Below are 15315 nucleotides of genomic sequence, written 5' to 3' on the forward strand. Positions count from 1 at the left end.
AAAAGGTATGCCAGTTTACTCACATAGTAGGGTTTGCACTGTTGTGCTGTATTTCATTATTTAAACCTTCAGCGGGAGTGGACGACTGTGTTTATATTACACATGGTTTGTATAATTCTGGAGTTAGAGATATCCCCTCATAGTTTGTAGAATTGTAAATGGAAAGTGACAAAGCTGATGCATATCAATAGAAAAAGGGAGAAATGGATAGCAAGCAGAGCAATGCGACACTGTTAAGAGCAAAAGAGCACAGAGGGTTGCACTTCCACTCGGGGACACCTCATAGTCATGATACACCATCAGATCTCTCATTAATAAGAAACCTTTGTCTCAGGCTCTCGGTGACTCAGCCCGCCGTACTGTCTGCACATGACTGTCTCTTCGCCCCGGACCAATATTGACCTGATTTAGCATGCAGAGAAAATGAAGGAGTTAACCTTTATGGAAGAAAAAAACTAAACACCTTGCAGCAACATTAATTGACAAACCGCATCAATTCTCCTTCCTACCCCTCTTTTTGTAATTACTCTGCCGCACGTTTGATTGCCGCTGTGGAGCTGAGGACCCACGCTTCATTTGCCGTGAGGTCATCGACAGCCCTCAGAAATATGAATATGATTTAGACAGGAAGTGAGTGTGCTCTATATGCTGTCTGTGTGTCTATCAGTGTGTGTGTGTGTGTGTGTGTCGGAGGGTGGACGGTGTGTGTTTGTGTGTGTGCGTTGAGAGGGGGGAGGGGGAGACATGTCCTTGGCTACGTACTGTATGTTGCATGAGGAGATTAATGCCTCCCTGGCAGCCATATCTGCTTAGCAGGAGGACTTCTCCAAAGTACACCGCATGTAATTATCCGGCAAGTTTATACTAGTTTCAGATAAAGAAGCACTCTGTGGCACATTTTGTTCAGGTTTGCTCAATTGCTGCTCTAGCTGTGTAATTTACACACTTTAGAAGAGAGCCAGCCAGCAGCCTACCTTTCTGACACGACTACCTAATGCTGCTGTTACGAAATATATACAGTAGATGGAAAAGTGTGGAAAGAATGCAGAAGTCACTCCAGTTGACTCAACCTATCATTGCACTAAATCTACAGTCACTTTATGTGTTGCAATTCCATTGGATGTATTTTCTGCTAAATTATAGCTTATACCAGCGAGATCTAAGTTGTGTTTTATATATATATATATATATATATATATATATATATATATATAGTAGGCCAACCCAGAGTTGTGAGTGCTGTTTCCCCTCTGGGACGAGAGGTAGTGTGTCATACAAAGTCTCCATTTCTGCTTCTCCTCCGAGTTCACTCTAAGCACCGGGACAGAGGTAGGGAGACTATGCATGACAACACAACTCGCAGGCCTCCAGGAAAAATAGCAGTTCTCCTGACAATCTCAGTCACTGTCATCCAAGTTCAACCTGCACTTTGAGATGCTTGATACATATGGCCCTAAGGAGGGGGGGGGGGTTAACATGGTTGTACTGTTCATTTTGTGTTAAGTTCCCGTTGTTGCCTTGCTGAATATTTGGTTTCATGTTATTTTATAAGGTGATCGGTGACATGGAAGACTTGGACAACACAGCGCGGGTGGTGTCCTACCAGGGTCAAGGCTTAACCAATCAGAGAGCGGACAAGGACAATGCAAGCGCTCCACAGCAACTACGCAAACGGAAGAAACTACTTGGGCGTGAGTGTTAACCAGATGCCTCTTCATTACAGTTATTATAACACAAAAAAAGTTTGTATTTTCCCAGCTATAGCTAATGATATTCGAGAGCACACACAGAGACAAGTGAACACTCAGTAGTCATTGTGTCCTCATGTCACCCACACGTGACTCTCTTTTACTTATGCAAACCTTTTCCTAACTGCTGTTTGCTCGTTTTATTGGCTGTTTTGTTCCCTAAGGGTCCCATCGTGTTGAGCCAGTAGGAGGAAGTGGGTGTGGCTCCAGTTTTGCGCTACAAGACCTCAACCAATGATATCGAAGCAAAGGAAGAGGTAGTTGGGACCCTGGGCTGATGTAAGTCACCTCATCAACCGCCTGTTAGTGTCTGCAACACGCTGTGCATGGCGTGTTACACTTCTTGAAGACTTGAATCATTTCTGCTCTTTGTATAGTTGCTGTTTTCAAATATTACAACTATAATTGTTGAACAGTTTATAAATTGTAAGTAGCTCAACACTTTTAATTTTTTTTTTGCATTGTATTTTTAACCTAATAAACAATGTTCATCAACACTTGTTTCGGGGCTGTCTCAAACTCCATGATGAATGAAGATAATGAAAGTCAGTAATCAGAACACGAGTGATAAAATATCAATATCGGCCCCTCACATTAAGCAGGATAATATTCAGGGCCGGCTTGATTTGTATTGAATATATGTCCGCTAGCCAGTGCTCAGTGTAATGAAGTGACTCACAAATCAGGCCATAATGGCTGCCTACTTACACATAATGCTTAATTAAAGGTTGTGGGCTTATTAGCATGTGTCTCTGGCGCAGGGCACAGGGGGAGATGGGAATCGGGACTGATGTCGTTGAGGGGGCGCAGGGCTTTTAAAGGTTTTACACATGGGCCAACCTATCACACTAAAACCATACCCCCCTCCCCACACCTTAAAATTAGATCTTAATAACCTGTCATTTTCATTGATGATGATCTTCCTCTTTATGTGCAGCCATCGCAGATCAAGTTCTGGGTCTTGTCGGATGGCAATGGCGGCAATTCGTGCTCGTCATTATATCAGGAACGCACCTCACTTTGGCCTTGAAGTTGCTCCTCACGTCCATGTTTAAAAGAAGCAATTGAGGTTGTGGCCTGGGGGAGTGGCGCACAGTGCAAATGGACACACAGTCACACACACAGACACACACGCACACGCAGGCACACATACACACACACACACACACACATGCACACGCACATGCACACGCACACGCACACACACAAACACAATCTTTCTCACACATACTGAATACCTCTGTTACTTATTCACAGAGCTCTAATGGAGCCAGAGGCCCTCCCAGCCCAAAAGTCCCAATAAAAAGTAATGGACATATTAAAAAAAAAAATGATGGCATTTTTTAGATGTATAGGCCGACCTGAGAAATTAAGCGAGGAATGTGCAATCCGTTTCCATAATGTTGTCATTCTGCAGGGAATGTATTGCACTTTTTTTTCCACTGTTAGCAAATGTTCATGTGTTCCATTTTGTTTTTTTTTGTTTCTTTTGGCGTATGTATTTTTAGCTTTGGCAGGATGTGTCAGACTCTGGTGTTGCATCATGCCCTTATGTCTTGCCTGTGACACTAGCCAGAACCTATAGAGCTAATGTGCTCCAATTAGACATCACTCCATTAACAGTGACAGTGCTACACCCCCCAATTCAATCAGCCTCCTTAATGAACATTAAGCAGGGACGCTGCCTCTCACAGATGACAGGAATCTCTTCTCTCTCTCTCTCTCTCTCTCACACCAATCATCCCATCTTACCACCTCTCTCTTCCTGTATTTGCCTTTCTATTAACTCAATGTCTAATACTGTGTATGTAAACCATGACACTGGTCTGAGAAACAAAATCACTGAGGTTAAATAGCACAAATATTCCTTCGGTTTACATATCTTGTGTTGATATTTGACATCCTGATATAATATAAGTCCATACTTTTTGATGAATGGCCCTGTGTTCTCTCTCCCGTGTTAGAGCATAACCAACTTTACACAGTTCACACCATCATCAAAACGATGCCCCGTGAAAACACTTCCCAACTTGTCTGGCGGCATATGGGGGGTGCAGATACGGAGGGGGCAAAAGGTATTTCAATGGTTCAAATATTTGATCGCTAATGACAAACACAATTTTTACCACAATTTACATTTCAAATTGATCCCTGCGAGCAATTATTTCCGGGGGAGAGAGAAACACGCCGCCAGGTCTCCGCTTCACACATTTGCTGATTTAAGTTAAAAGAAAAAAAAGCTTTTTTTTTTTTTTTTTTTTTTGCAGAGCTATCATAAGGGAGCTGCTATAACTTTTTGAAGTGGAGAGCCATGCATGCGCTTAGAGCCAAGCTCGACCTGGGGATGTTGCTGGAGAGAGAGCAAGAGAGAGAGAGAGAGAGAGAGAGGAGGAAAAAAAAACATAAAAAGAAAAAAAAACACTTTGTCTAATTCTATATTTATGTAGCCCTCAGCTCGAGGTATCCACATAAAACAGTTTGTATTCAGAAGTGCTGAAGTGATCGTTATGCGGCGCGTAGAGATCGGGCGGCTCTTCGGGCACGGTTGGCGGGTTTCAGCTCAGCCTGATTCATTTGAATTAAAGTTTCCCAACTAAATAAAAGGGATTCAAATTCACACACTTGTGCTGCTTTGTATTATTTTTCTCCTTTTCAAACCTTTTCTGATTGTTTTTTTTAAGGCAAACACTAAAGCATTTCTTTGATGAAGAACTTTGTACATTTACTGTCTTTGCATAACATGTCTGTATTTTTTATATTTACCCGACTTCATTTTTGGCACCTTTCTGTTTGATGTTGAAATGTAATTATGGATTGGAAGAGCTCGGTGCTCTGATGCTCTTTTGATCAGAGAAAGCCTATTTTCATAGTATCCATCAGGGGAAGTCTGATGCTTAAATGGGTAAATGTGTACTTTGTATTTACTAGACCTCACATCTATGATTAAAATAATGATTTTTGAAGTGTCAAAACTTTTAATTTTTTTAACCTGTCTTTGCAAACACCATTTTAAAATGCTATCAACTTTAGACTGTAAAAAAAAATCCATGTTCACTTATACATTTTTTTTTAAATAATGTATACAAAGATAACTTCCTCAGCTTTTAGTTCAAGCCAGGCCAGTAACATGAGCGAGCTTCTCTAATCAGTTCAGTGGCACATCTAACTGGTTCCTCTCTGCTGTGATGTGAATTTTAGCTGTCCCCGTCTCTGTGTGTAACCTGCGACACCAGTGTTACGCTGGCATTTGTGTCCCAGTGGTAGAAGTCTAAATATGCTAAACAGATATACATTCCAGACCTATGTCAGGTTTTTCTAGCCGCGCTGTATTCTTCTCCGCTGACCCCGAACGTGATTTCCTGGTGCTTAAAGCGCTGGAAACACACACACACACACACACACACACACACACACACACACACACACACACACACACACGGTCAGGGTGTACCCAGGATGTCAACATCGTGCCATATTTCTGTGGCATCTGGATGGATCATGTGCCTCTCTGAACACATATTTATGTATTTGTCCTCTTCCAAAGCAGTGTCAGGGAGGCAGATGTCCTGCTCACAGGGAAAAAAAAGTATTTGCGGTGAAAAAAAAGGGAGGAGGGGAGGTGGAGGGGAGGAAAAATATATGAATATGCAAATCTTGTCACAGTGTGGAACCTTGTAATGAGTGGGAAACGCTGTCGCCATGTTTCATTATGCAGAGGTCATTGCTTAATGCCAGGCAGCTGGGCCCAGCTTCTTCTTCTCCCTGTGCCCCCCCGCCCCCAAACACACACACACCCACACGCACACACACACACACACACACACACACACACACACACACACACACACACACACACACACACACACACACACACACACACACACACACACACACACACGCACACACACAACCTCTCCTGTCATCTCACAAAAACTTGGAGCAAACTACAGCCTGGCACGGAACGACGCAAGAGAGGTCACAGACAAATATGTGCTTGAAGACACACACACACATTTCCACACAGAAACACCTGCACATTGCTGTTGTTGAACCCTTGTAGCTTCAGTTTTGTTTATTCATTTTATCACTACACTTACTCGATTTGGAAAATTATTGAGGCAAACTTTCCAGATAAAGTTATCTTAGTTTTGCCGTACAAATAGAATGCACTTACACACGTCGGTGGTCACAAAATGCTGGTGTTTGTAGCTGCACGTTGCAAGTAGCCCACAGTTCAGGGGAACTTTGCATACAACTACCTCCCTGTGCACATTGGTTCTGAGAGAAAATGCAAAGTGGGATTATTAAAAGACATGACTTACATCAATCTACCGGGTATTGAACTTGTATGGATGGTTATTTTTTTTTTTGCCGAAAAGTTCAAAAGGTGGCTGGCTGGCACACCATTGTAGTTGTTGTTGTTGTTGTTGTTGTTGTTTCTTGCTTTTTTCCTTTTGATCAACCCTCTCGTCTTTGGTAGATTGCTGAGACAGCTCGCTGCTGTTCCTGCCTCTCCTCTCGCAACAGCTTTTCCTGAAATTTTCCGCTGGCGTCTGCCCGACATTGAGCTATGGGGCTAATCATTAGGTAAACCCGTCTCTCTCTCTCTCTCTCTCTCTCTCTCTCTCTCTCTCTCTCTCTCTCTCTCTCTCTCTCTCTCTCCCGTGCACTTCTTCAAATAATCCCGGGTTTTTGAATGCTAAAAATGTAATGAACTTCACGGTTCATTGTGTCTGACATTGCTTAATTAATGGGTGCATTTAAAGTACATAGGGCCCCGGTAATTGATTTATATGCATGATTTGCACATACAGCTGTTGGTTCCTGTAGGAGACTCATCACTCAAAAAGTGGCGGTGCTGTGATGATAGGCTGCATGGCGAGCTACTATCAGGATGTTCTGTTGGCCTATCCAGCCTTGGGAAGTAAAAAAAAAAAAGACCAATTTATATGTTAGCATATTTTCCCTTGGGATTATCAAGAACTACTTACAATTTCGACCGGGGCACTTTATTATCATATTTTCAGCCAAACACTTAATAATATTCTCGGCCCCGGCAACAGTTTTTAACATGGAAACCTTTTTCCCTCCTGTAGCATAATTGACTAAAATGACAAAATATGGTCGAGAGAATGTATTGTCATTGGGCTATAACTGATGAGGAGGGTTGGACACATGTGCCACACAGACACATTGACCCTCCTCACGCCAACACAGTACTTTCGCTTGACTGTCTCTGTCTATCATTTTATGTGCCTGGTCGCTTTCCACGCAGACAAGCTTGCTTTACTGCACCTGCCAGCACGCACCAAGCTAGACACAGGAGTCCCCAACAGTAATGCCAGGGCAATTCTATGGATGTGTGGACTATTCACATCATGCATTGAACATACTGTATTGTGGGTGTGGGTATTGAAAGACAATGTGCTATGGAAAAAGACAGAGCCGCATACCTCTGATGCTCATGCATTGTTGCAAGGTACTGGGGAACCAAACTAGTGGCTCTGTGCTACTGTAGCCAAGCAAACATGCATCCGGCTATACTGAATATTCATTATAGACAGTGAGTGTGTATGAAATTATCATGATGCAGGTGGTTTTGGTAAAAAGGTTATTAATGAGCATACATTCTGTATTACAGTCATCAATAAACTCTATGAAATCCTGAACCCGTGAAAAGAGTATTTGTATTGATTACCACTTACAATGAATGCATTTATAATTAGTTGGTGGTAATTTATGTAGAAACTGACACAATAAATGACATGTAATGTAGCAACTATACTTTACAATGAGGCCAGGCACTATAGAGTAAACATCAAGTAAGATATCTAACATCAAAAGGCTTGGCTTAAATAATTGTTCTGTTTATGGTCATGCACATTATTACGTCACCACAAACACAATTCCATTCACCTCTGTTGTATAAGAATATCATGTGAAAACCAGACGCATATCTCAGAACCTGAGCTGAACATTATCCAAAATATCTGCATAACTAGGAGCGTGCCATTAAATGAAAGTGAGGAAAACATGCTTTTCTTTTTCATTTGGATAAACAGACTAAATAACCCCTGTCATTTATATGGTGGGCCTGATTATTGATGAAAGCTCCAATTTCCCTTAATGTTGAGTAACCAACTTAGCGATGTTAGCATTTAGTCATCATTGACTGTGGCCTTTATGCTTAGTCCAGGCATACATGGTGGGGTAATAATTATTGTTTTGTGTGGAGATCTGGAGGTCGCTGGCCCCTAACCATTATTTGGTTTTGGACAGACCCCTCTGTGGAGCTTGGATCAATGTCTCACCTAGAGAACATTCTAGCATATATTTCTATCGCCAGCATATTGATTTTTCCATGAGCAGGGCCCCCCCCCCCTCCCCTTGTTGTATGTGTGAGGGGTTTTCATGCATAGGGGTTGCAGCCTGCAGCGTGCACAAACACACACGTGTGGTGCATACACTGGAGGGGAAGAAACAGACACACGCACAGGTGCACACACCTGCACACACACACACACACACACACACACACACACACACACACACACACACACACACACACACACACATACTTTCTTATTTATTCATTTCTTGTAGACACCCATAGGCATTTCAGTGTGTAAAATGCACTCATCGGCATATTTAGTGGCTTTGGAACTGAAACACACACACACACACACACACATGCTCCTGTTAAAGCGGACACCAAGTGAACCATGTCCTCTCTGGGGCCAGGTGTCTCGCTTTCTTTATTACACACACTAATCAATACAGACTGGCCTGGTGTGGAGGCCTGCCATCTTTCCGTCTTGCCTCTGTGGCCTCCTTCTCTCACTCCTTCGCCACTCTCCATCATTTGTCTACCCAATCCATCTCTACCTTTTATTCATCCCTTCTTCTTTTGCTCCATAACTGAATTCCATGCCCACATTGCCCTATATCCCTTCACTTTACTCTCCAAACATCACTTCATGAATATGATTGTTTTTGTCCTTCATTGATTCAGAGAAAAACCTGTGTGTGTGTGTGTGTGTGTGTGTGTGTGTGTGTGTGTGTGTGTGTGTGTGTGTGTGTGTGTGTGTGTGTGTTTGTGTGTGTGTGTGTGTGTGTGTGTGTGTGTGTGTGTGTATGTGTGTGTGTGTGTGGGTGTGTGTGTGTGTGCGAGAGAGGGAGAGGCAGCATTATTGTCATCTATAACATGGCTGGACAGGGGAGGGTGATTTGGATTTAAATAATGTATTAGATTTTCAGAGCTACCATTCACAATGCTTCACAACACTATGAAACATAAGGACGGAGAGAGAGACAGAGAGAGAGAGAGAGAGAGAGAGAGAGAGAGAGAGAGAGAGAGAGAAGAGAGAGAGAGAGGGATAGGAATGGCTAGAAAGAGAGGCACAGTGTATGAAATTGCATGTCTTTTAGATGCAAATTGAGCTGCGTGTAAAATGGTTTGATGCAGACTGATCGGGTCAAATTGTATTCCTGCCGTTGTTTAGCAATAAAGACAGGAGTATTTTATTGTCCAAGTGTGTGTTACAAACACACACAAAGTCAGGCTGTAGACTGCAATTGGAACTGAGGGCTCTAGCACCAGTGCTTTGAGACAAAAGAGATGGAGAGGGAGGGGGAGGGGGGTGCTGATAAAAGATTGTGGTGGAATTTGTCAAAAGCCAATAATCATTCTGGTGCAGAAGAGGAGTACTATATCAGAGGGCCAAATCAATATCACATTACTTTGATATGGGAGTATATACAAGACTCATCAAATTGATTATGTTTGATGCTACAATGGCAGTTTCATTTGCCGGTGCCCTCGACAACAACTACTGTTCAATTACTGGGGCTGTGTGTTTGAATTGAAAAAAAAAATGAAAAAAAAAATGAAACAGAACAAGACGAATGGATATTTATTTGACTAAAATAAAGCCTTGCTCGGAAAAAGAAATGAGGAATGGTATGTCACAGTCAAGCCCTGGTTAAAAGTGTGTTTCATCTGGACATTGAAATTTCATGAATATATTTTCCGAGGGCCCCCCTGAAAAACAGAATTCATCATGAAGTTTGTACAGGCCATAATGTCACAGCGAAGATTAGTCAATTTCCTAATGTATTGCACATGTAACTGTGGGCATTGTTAAACATAGGCTTACCCCAGACTTGGTTACATAGCATGATGGGTTGTTGTTTTACAGAGGTGTAGGTTCAGGCCTCTTCTAAAAGCATGTTGATCAATGATTAAAAATATACTGCTAATGTACATTTTAATGACAAAACATTTACACTTGCAGACCTTCCCTTTCTATTTCTTTTTGAAATGTCTTCTGTAGTGTTGGCGTTTTGCGTGTACTTTTAGAAAAAAAACTGAAAAAGAATAAAGTGAAGAACTACTTAAGACTGTATTACTGTTTCATCCCCATTTCACACTCTTTCTGTTCACTCTGAATGAATGACACCTACAAAGTTCTCTCCTTAAGCAACATCAGTCCAACTGTTGCTAAGTAAGAAGGGCCTCAACCAATGAACTCCCCCTTCTGATGGCTCCCAGTCTTCAATATGGAGCCATCAGGACAGCCAGGGCACAGCGGCTCCTTGGATGATTAAAAAGTCATTTCCTTAACTGTCCTCCCAGGATTTGTGAGCTTTTTTTTTTTTTTTGGTAAGAAAACATTAAATTGCTCCAATCAAGCATAAACGTCTCCTGCTTGTGGTGTAATTTGTACTGCTGTTCGCGTGGTGGGCGCTTATTTGTCATCCTTTTTCCTTTGGCGCTTTTCCCAATTGCCTTGATCAACAATTAATGGTTGAAATTGCTTCCCTTGTTACTTATGGCTGTGCAGACAGATGCGGCAATGCAGAAGAAAAAAAGAGAAAGAAAAGGGAGAAAAGAAAGATAGTTTAATTGAACGGCAGAAATGTGTGAAAATTCGTTCAACTTTATTCATACAGTGTTGAACTCGTTTGCTACTTGTCCTTTTTACTTTTTCTAATAGTTTTGTAGTGCACGCAAATACAGCGGGATGCATTCCATTATTACAGAAATGCATTATCACAACAGAACTAGCCCCACTAGCCTCCTGTCCAGCATATTCTATTCCTCTCCAACTCTCAGCTCTTCAGTCTCTCTCTCTCTCTCTCTCCCCCACTCTGTTCTTTTTTACACAATGACCTTTAGTGCTCTTTTCTTCATTGCGGGGACAGGCCGGGGCCTGGCATCTGATAGAATCAATATTCTATTATGATAGTGCGTGGAGCGTGTGGGGCTTTACAACTGGCCTGTAATAGTCTCTCTATTTCATCCCGTGGCAGCCCCATGGCCTGAGGGATGGTCCAGGCTTCTCCAGGCTCTACGCTCCCAGCATCGCCCCATTTCCATTAACGTGGCAGCAGGCCTACCAGGGGACAATCTGTGTGACCGATGGATGGGGTTGAGAAAGAGTCCAGTGCCGGGGTGCAATGTGTGTCAATAGACTGTGTAATAGCCAGGCCAGGGTGAAATGTTAGTTAAATGGCTTCCCAGTTCGAAAAAAAAAACAAGAGGGATACGGGTGTGCTATTTCTTTCTTTTTATTTTATCTCTGTGCCTTTTCCACTATTAAATCTCCCTGGAGGCATACAATCAAACTAGATCAAGCTATATTAAACATTATACTGTATGACTGATAGGACAAAGGAAATGTTTGGGCAAATTGTCAGAACAAAATGATCCTGTCTTTTTAAAGTATAAGTGAGGTGTCCTTCTTTCCTTATGATGTTTTCGACAGAGACAGACAGACAGACAGACAGGCATTTAGTGCAATGGTGTTGGGCCTTGCTGCCCCCTGCATTATACTCCAGCATGTAAAACTGTTGTTGAGTAGCAGAGTGTACTAGCATGGAGGGAGTGCTAAAGCCAAATGTTAAGCTATTAGAGATCACGGCACCGGGCAGACCCCCCCATAAAAGATTCATGCCATTACAGCCGCCTTTTCCCGAATAATTAACTAATGTGAGTATTTTACTCAGCCAAACGCAGTTATACGCTCTAAAAATCATTGCATTTAAATGTCATTTGGGGCGTAGAGAGTTTTGATGTGAATTCTTAATCTCTGGCAATAAACGTTACGAGGTTAACGGGGTTACGCCCAAGGAAGCAAGGCCACGGTCGTCGGAAAGAGGCTTCCATCAAACCCTGGGTCAGAATCCATTCCGCTTTTAAAATGTCAGCATTCGTTGTAAAATACATTACGGCTTCTCTCTGTTCGAGGAGTTGTTGAAATGCATAATATTTGTAAAGTCGCAACAGTGAAGAGCGGGGCCTTTTAAAGCTTATGGTCAGTGCAGAAGTGCCCTTTTGCCAGACCCTTTTAATGGCATGGAGTCGTCCCTGACAGTGTTCTTGTTCCCTCATTCCCCCCCCCCCCCCCCCCCACACTCCCCAAACCTCTCCGTTTGATTGAGAGTTGGGCGACTGTTAGGTGCGTGATGAGGCCCCGCTCGTCTCCTATTCATCATGATGTAACCGTGAGCAACCCGGATCTAAATTACCTTCGTCTGGCATCATTCCAGCACATGCTATAAATGAGGTAATCGTCCTTGACTATAAAATTTGCATTTTCAAGACTTAATTGCTATCATTACATTTTTTGCGTAATTCTATTAATTTAACAGAATGGGGGGATCAGAGGCTTTTTTATGGTTATAATTTGCAGTAAAACAATGCATTTCACAGTGTAGGATGGGATGAAAAAAAAATCTTGAGTGGGAAAAAGGGCGAGCGGAGCATCAGGACCACTCTGGCCTCTCATCATGAATACCCATTATCCCTATCCATTTAAAAAAAAAGGAAGACAAAAAAGGAGGGGGGTAAAAAGAGGCAACAAATACTTACAAAAAACTTCCCCCTGACATGCCGTCACACACACACACACACACACACACACATAATGATGTGTGTTTGTGTAGGCCAGCATGAAAATCTCCCTTAGTTTGAAGACAGGAACTGCATCAATTACATCCCATCAGCACATTGTGTGGGCTAACTGAAGCTTGTGTCTTTATAATGTCGGTGGCCGGGGCTCTATTTTTGCCACGCTTTTCTTAATGCCGCCTGCCTCCTTTTGTGTGTGTGTGTGTGTGTGTATATGTACATGATGTCAGCTGCGCTCAGTAGTGCCGTCCCCCGAATAGTATGGTTGGAGAGCAAGGCGGATGACACGGAACAACGGAGCCATCAACTCCCATTTATGCTTCCCGCAGTGACCTTGCCACAGACAGTCTGCATGAGCTTCAGAAGTGCGCCAAGCTAAGTGCCAGCAACATACTGCAACCCGCTGCACTTCCTCCACACACTGCTGACCTTAAAAGTGTGGCCTCAATTTGGGGCAAGGCTGAAAACACACACCAGCATTCTGTGCCTAGTACTCCTCCTTGGCACTTCTGTTGCCATGCCCTACTTTTATCACACTGCGATTGTTCACGATTTTTGCTTTAGCTTAAAATTAAGATTTACTGCAGATGATGCAGAAGAGACTTGCAGATACATTTCACTGAGGGACCCAAAATATTCCAGAAGAACTCATGTACTTATTTTATAATGTTTCACTTTCGTCATAAACACTACAAGTTGGAGTTTTACATATTAAACCGGAACTTGAACTGCAATTGCATTATTATTCCTCAAGTGCATGTGGCATGACTTTAGTGATCAATAAATAGTGGGCTGACACAATTACTACATTTTATCTTTGTAACTTCTTAAAATGCACCAGTAGCTTTCAGCAAATGAAAAAATAAAAACTCTCCCGAGGGCAAAACATGGCTCTGTAGCCTTGGAGTGCAACCATTTGACAAAAATTAATCAAAAAAAAAATAAGCAGCAGGCGCAGAGGACGGATTCATCTTTTCTGAGCTTTACCTCTAATGTCTGTCCAAAACCCAACTGGCTTTTAGTCCAGGTGAACAGTGTCATACTCTGGCTATAAGGCAAGAAATGGTACGCTTTTGTATCTAACCCACAGTCATTCACACTAAATGGAGTTGAATAAAATGTAATTCATTTTATTAAGAGCAAATATAATTTTTTTTGGGAAAACCTAGCATGTGCCCACAGTACATACAGCATGTATCTTCTCCAGAACAAAAATAATCAATATTTGTGAACATGGACAGCATTTTCCTGAAGCAATACAGTACAGTATAGGAGTCTAAGAGGATACCTAGTGTGCCTTTCATCCAGATATCTCTCTCTATCTCTCCTTTACCCCCTCTCTCGCTCACACTGACTTCTGCTGACACTGACCAGGTGGTGTCGTCACAATGGGTTTTCAATGGGAGCCTTGGTACAGGGAGCAGGTAAAGGCCTGACACACACACACACACACACACACACACACACACCGGCCCTGATGCCTAACGTAGCGCAGGGGGAAAGAAAACACCCAGCTTTTGTTGTTACTCTGTCAAGCGACATCAGGTCAGACATCGAGCGTGAGGCGCAGGAGACCGTTTGCTTCTTCGCTCTCCGTTTCACCATCTTGGTAAAGAGTGTCTACGTAGCAGACGACCTGGTTGGGAGAAGCTGTCGGCTAAGCACAGGGCGGGCTGCCGTCGGAGCACTACTGACAGCGGCACTTTAGAGAGTTTGTGTGTGTGTGTGTGTGTGTGTGTGTGTGTGTGTGTGTGTGTGTGTGTGTGTTTGAAAGAGAGGAGAGCTGACTCAACCCTGGACAATGCTTCATGGCTGAGTTACAGTTAAGGGCTTAGTCTTCAAGTGTAAAAGTCATTGGGTAGTGCAACGGAGAAGCGTGTGTGTGTGGGGGTGGGTGGGTGGGGGGATTGCTGTCTTTGTTTGTTTAAGGGTTACTGAAAAGTGTGTGGAAAGAATATGTGCATGTAGGCTGCATGCTCAGTTACTTTGTAGGCCTAGTGGGAAATAAAAATATATAGTTGTCCTAAAAACTTGTTTCACTGATCCTATCAAAGATGACAAAAGGGGCTTGTCAAAACTAAAAATAAAAGAAGGTTAAAAGTACACAGTACAGCTCATTGCCATAGCCTTTCAGTTTATCCACACAAACTGACAAGGATAATAGATAGAACAACCAAGGCGCATAAGTGAATCCCGTGCTTTGTTTGGGTTTGGATTTGAAATGCTTAATCATGTGCTGAGAGGTATAGTGTTCACGACCGCCATGATAATCTCCATCCATCAGCGCACTAAGCCTGCTGTATTGAAAGGTTCTACGTGCAAAAGATTTGGTTGGTTTCGCTCAATTCCATTTGTCGGTAACAGTTTTGCTTCAACTTTCTGGTGTGTGATCCGTGGAGAGCAACCCTATAAGTCATTCAGGGTCTGTGGCCAATTCAAGCTGTTTCGCTTATGGGATTAAGTTCTCAACAAAAAAATAATACAGTCCATATACAGAGAATTTTAATTTTGTTCAAATGTTGAATACAAGCCAAAAAAAAAGCGCAAAGCATTCCATCCCCATGGAGCTACTTGTCTGTTTGTCCACAGCTCCCATGGGAATGTAAAGTGTGGCGTTGAAACAAAAGAAGATCAAACTTTTTTAAAAGCTTTAAA

The 15315-nt window shown here is 42.6% G+C and overlaps 1 protein-coding gene across 1 annotated transcript in view; it reads left to right on the forward strand.

Moving 5' to 3' along the window:
* ofcc1 (orofacial cleft 1 candidate 1) overlaps positions 1 to 15315 on the forward strand; it is a gene marked incomplete at both ends in the record, with an annotated part of 134899 nt that overhangs the window by 105490 nt on the left and 14094 nt on the right. Inside the window, 2 exons of the mRNA XM_080050600.1 lie at positions 1553 to 1691; positions 4947 to 5008. Coding sequence (XP_079906726.1) covers positions 1553 to 1691; positions 4947 to 5008 — 201 coding nt within the window. The remainder of the gene's footprint in view (positions 1 to 1552; positions 1692 to 4946; positions 5009 to 15315) is intronic.

Source organism: Ammodytes marinus (genome assembly GCF_949987685.1).
Source record: "Ammodytes marinus genome assembly, chromosome: 21".
Taxonomy (NCBI): Eukaryota; Metazoa; Chordata; class Actinopteri; order Uranoscopiformes; family Ammodytidae; genus Ammodytes; species Ammodytes marinus.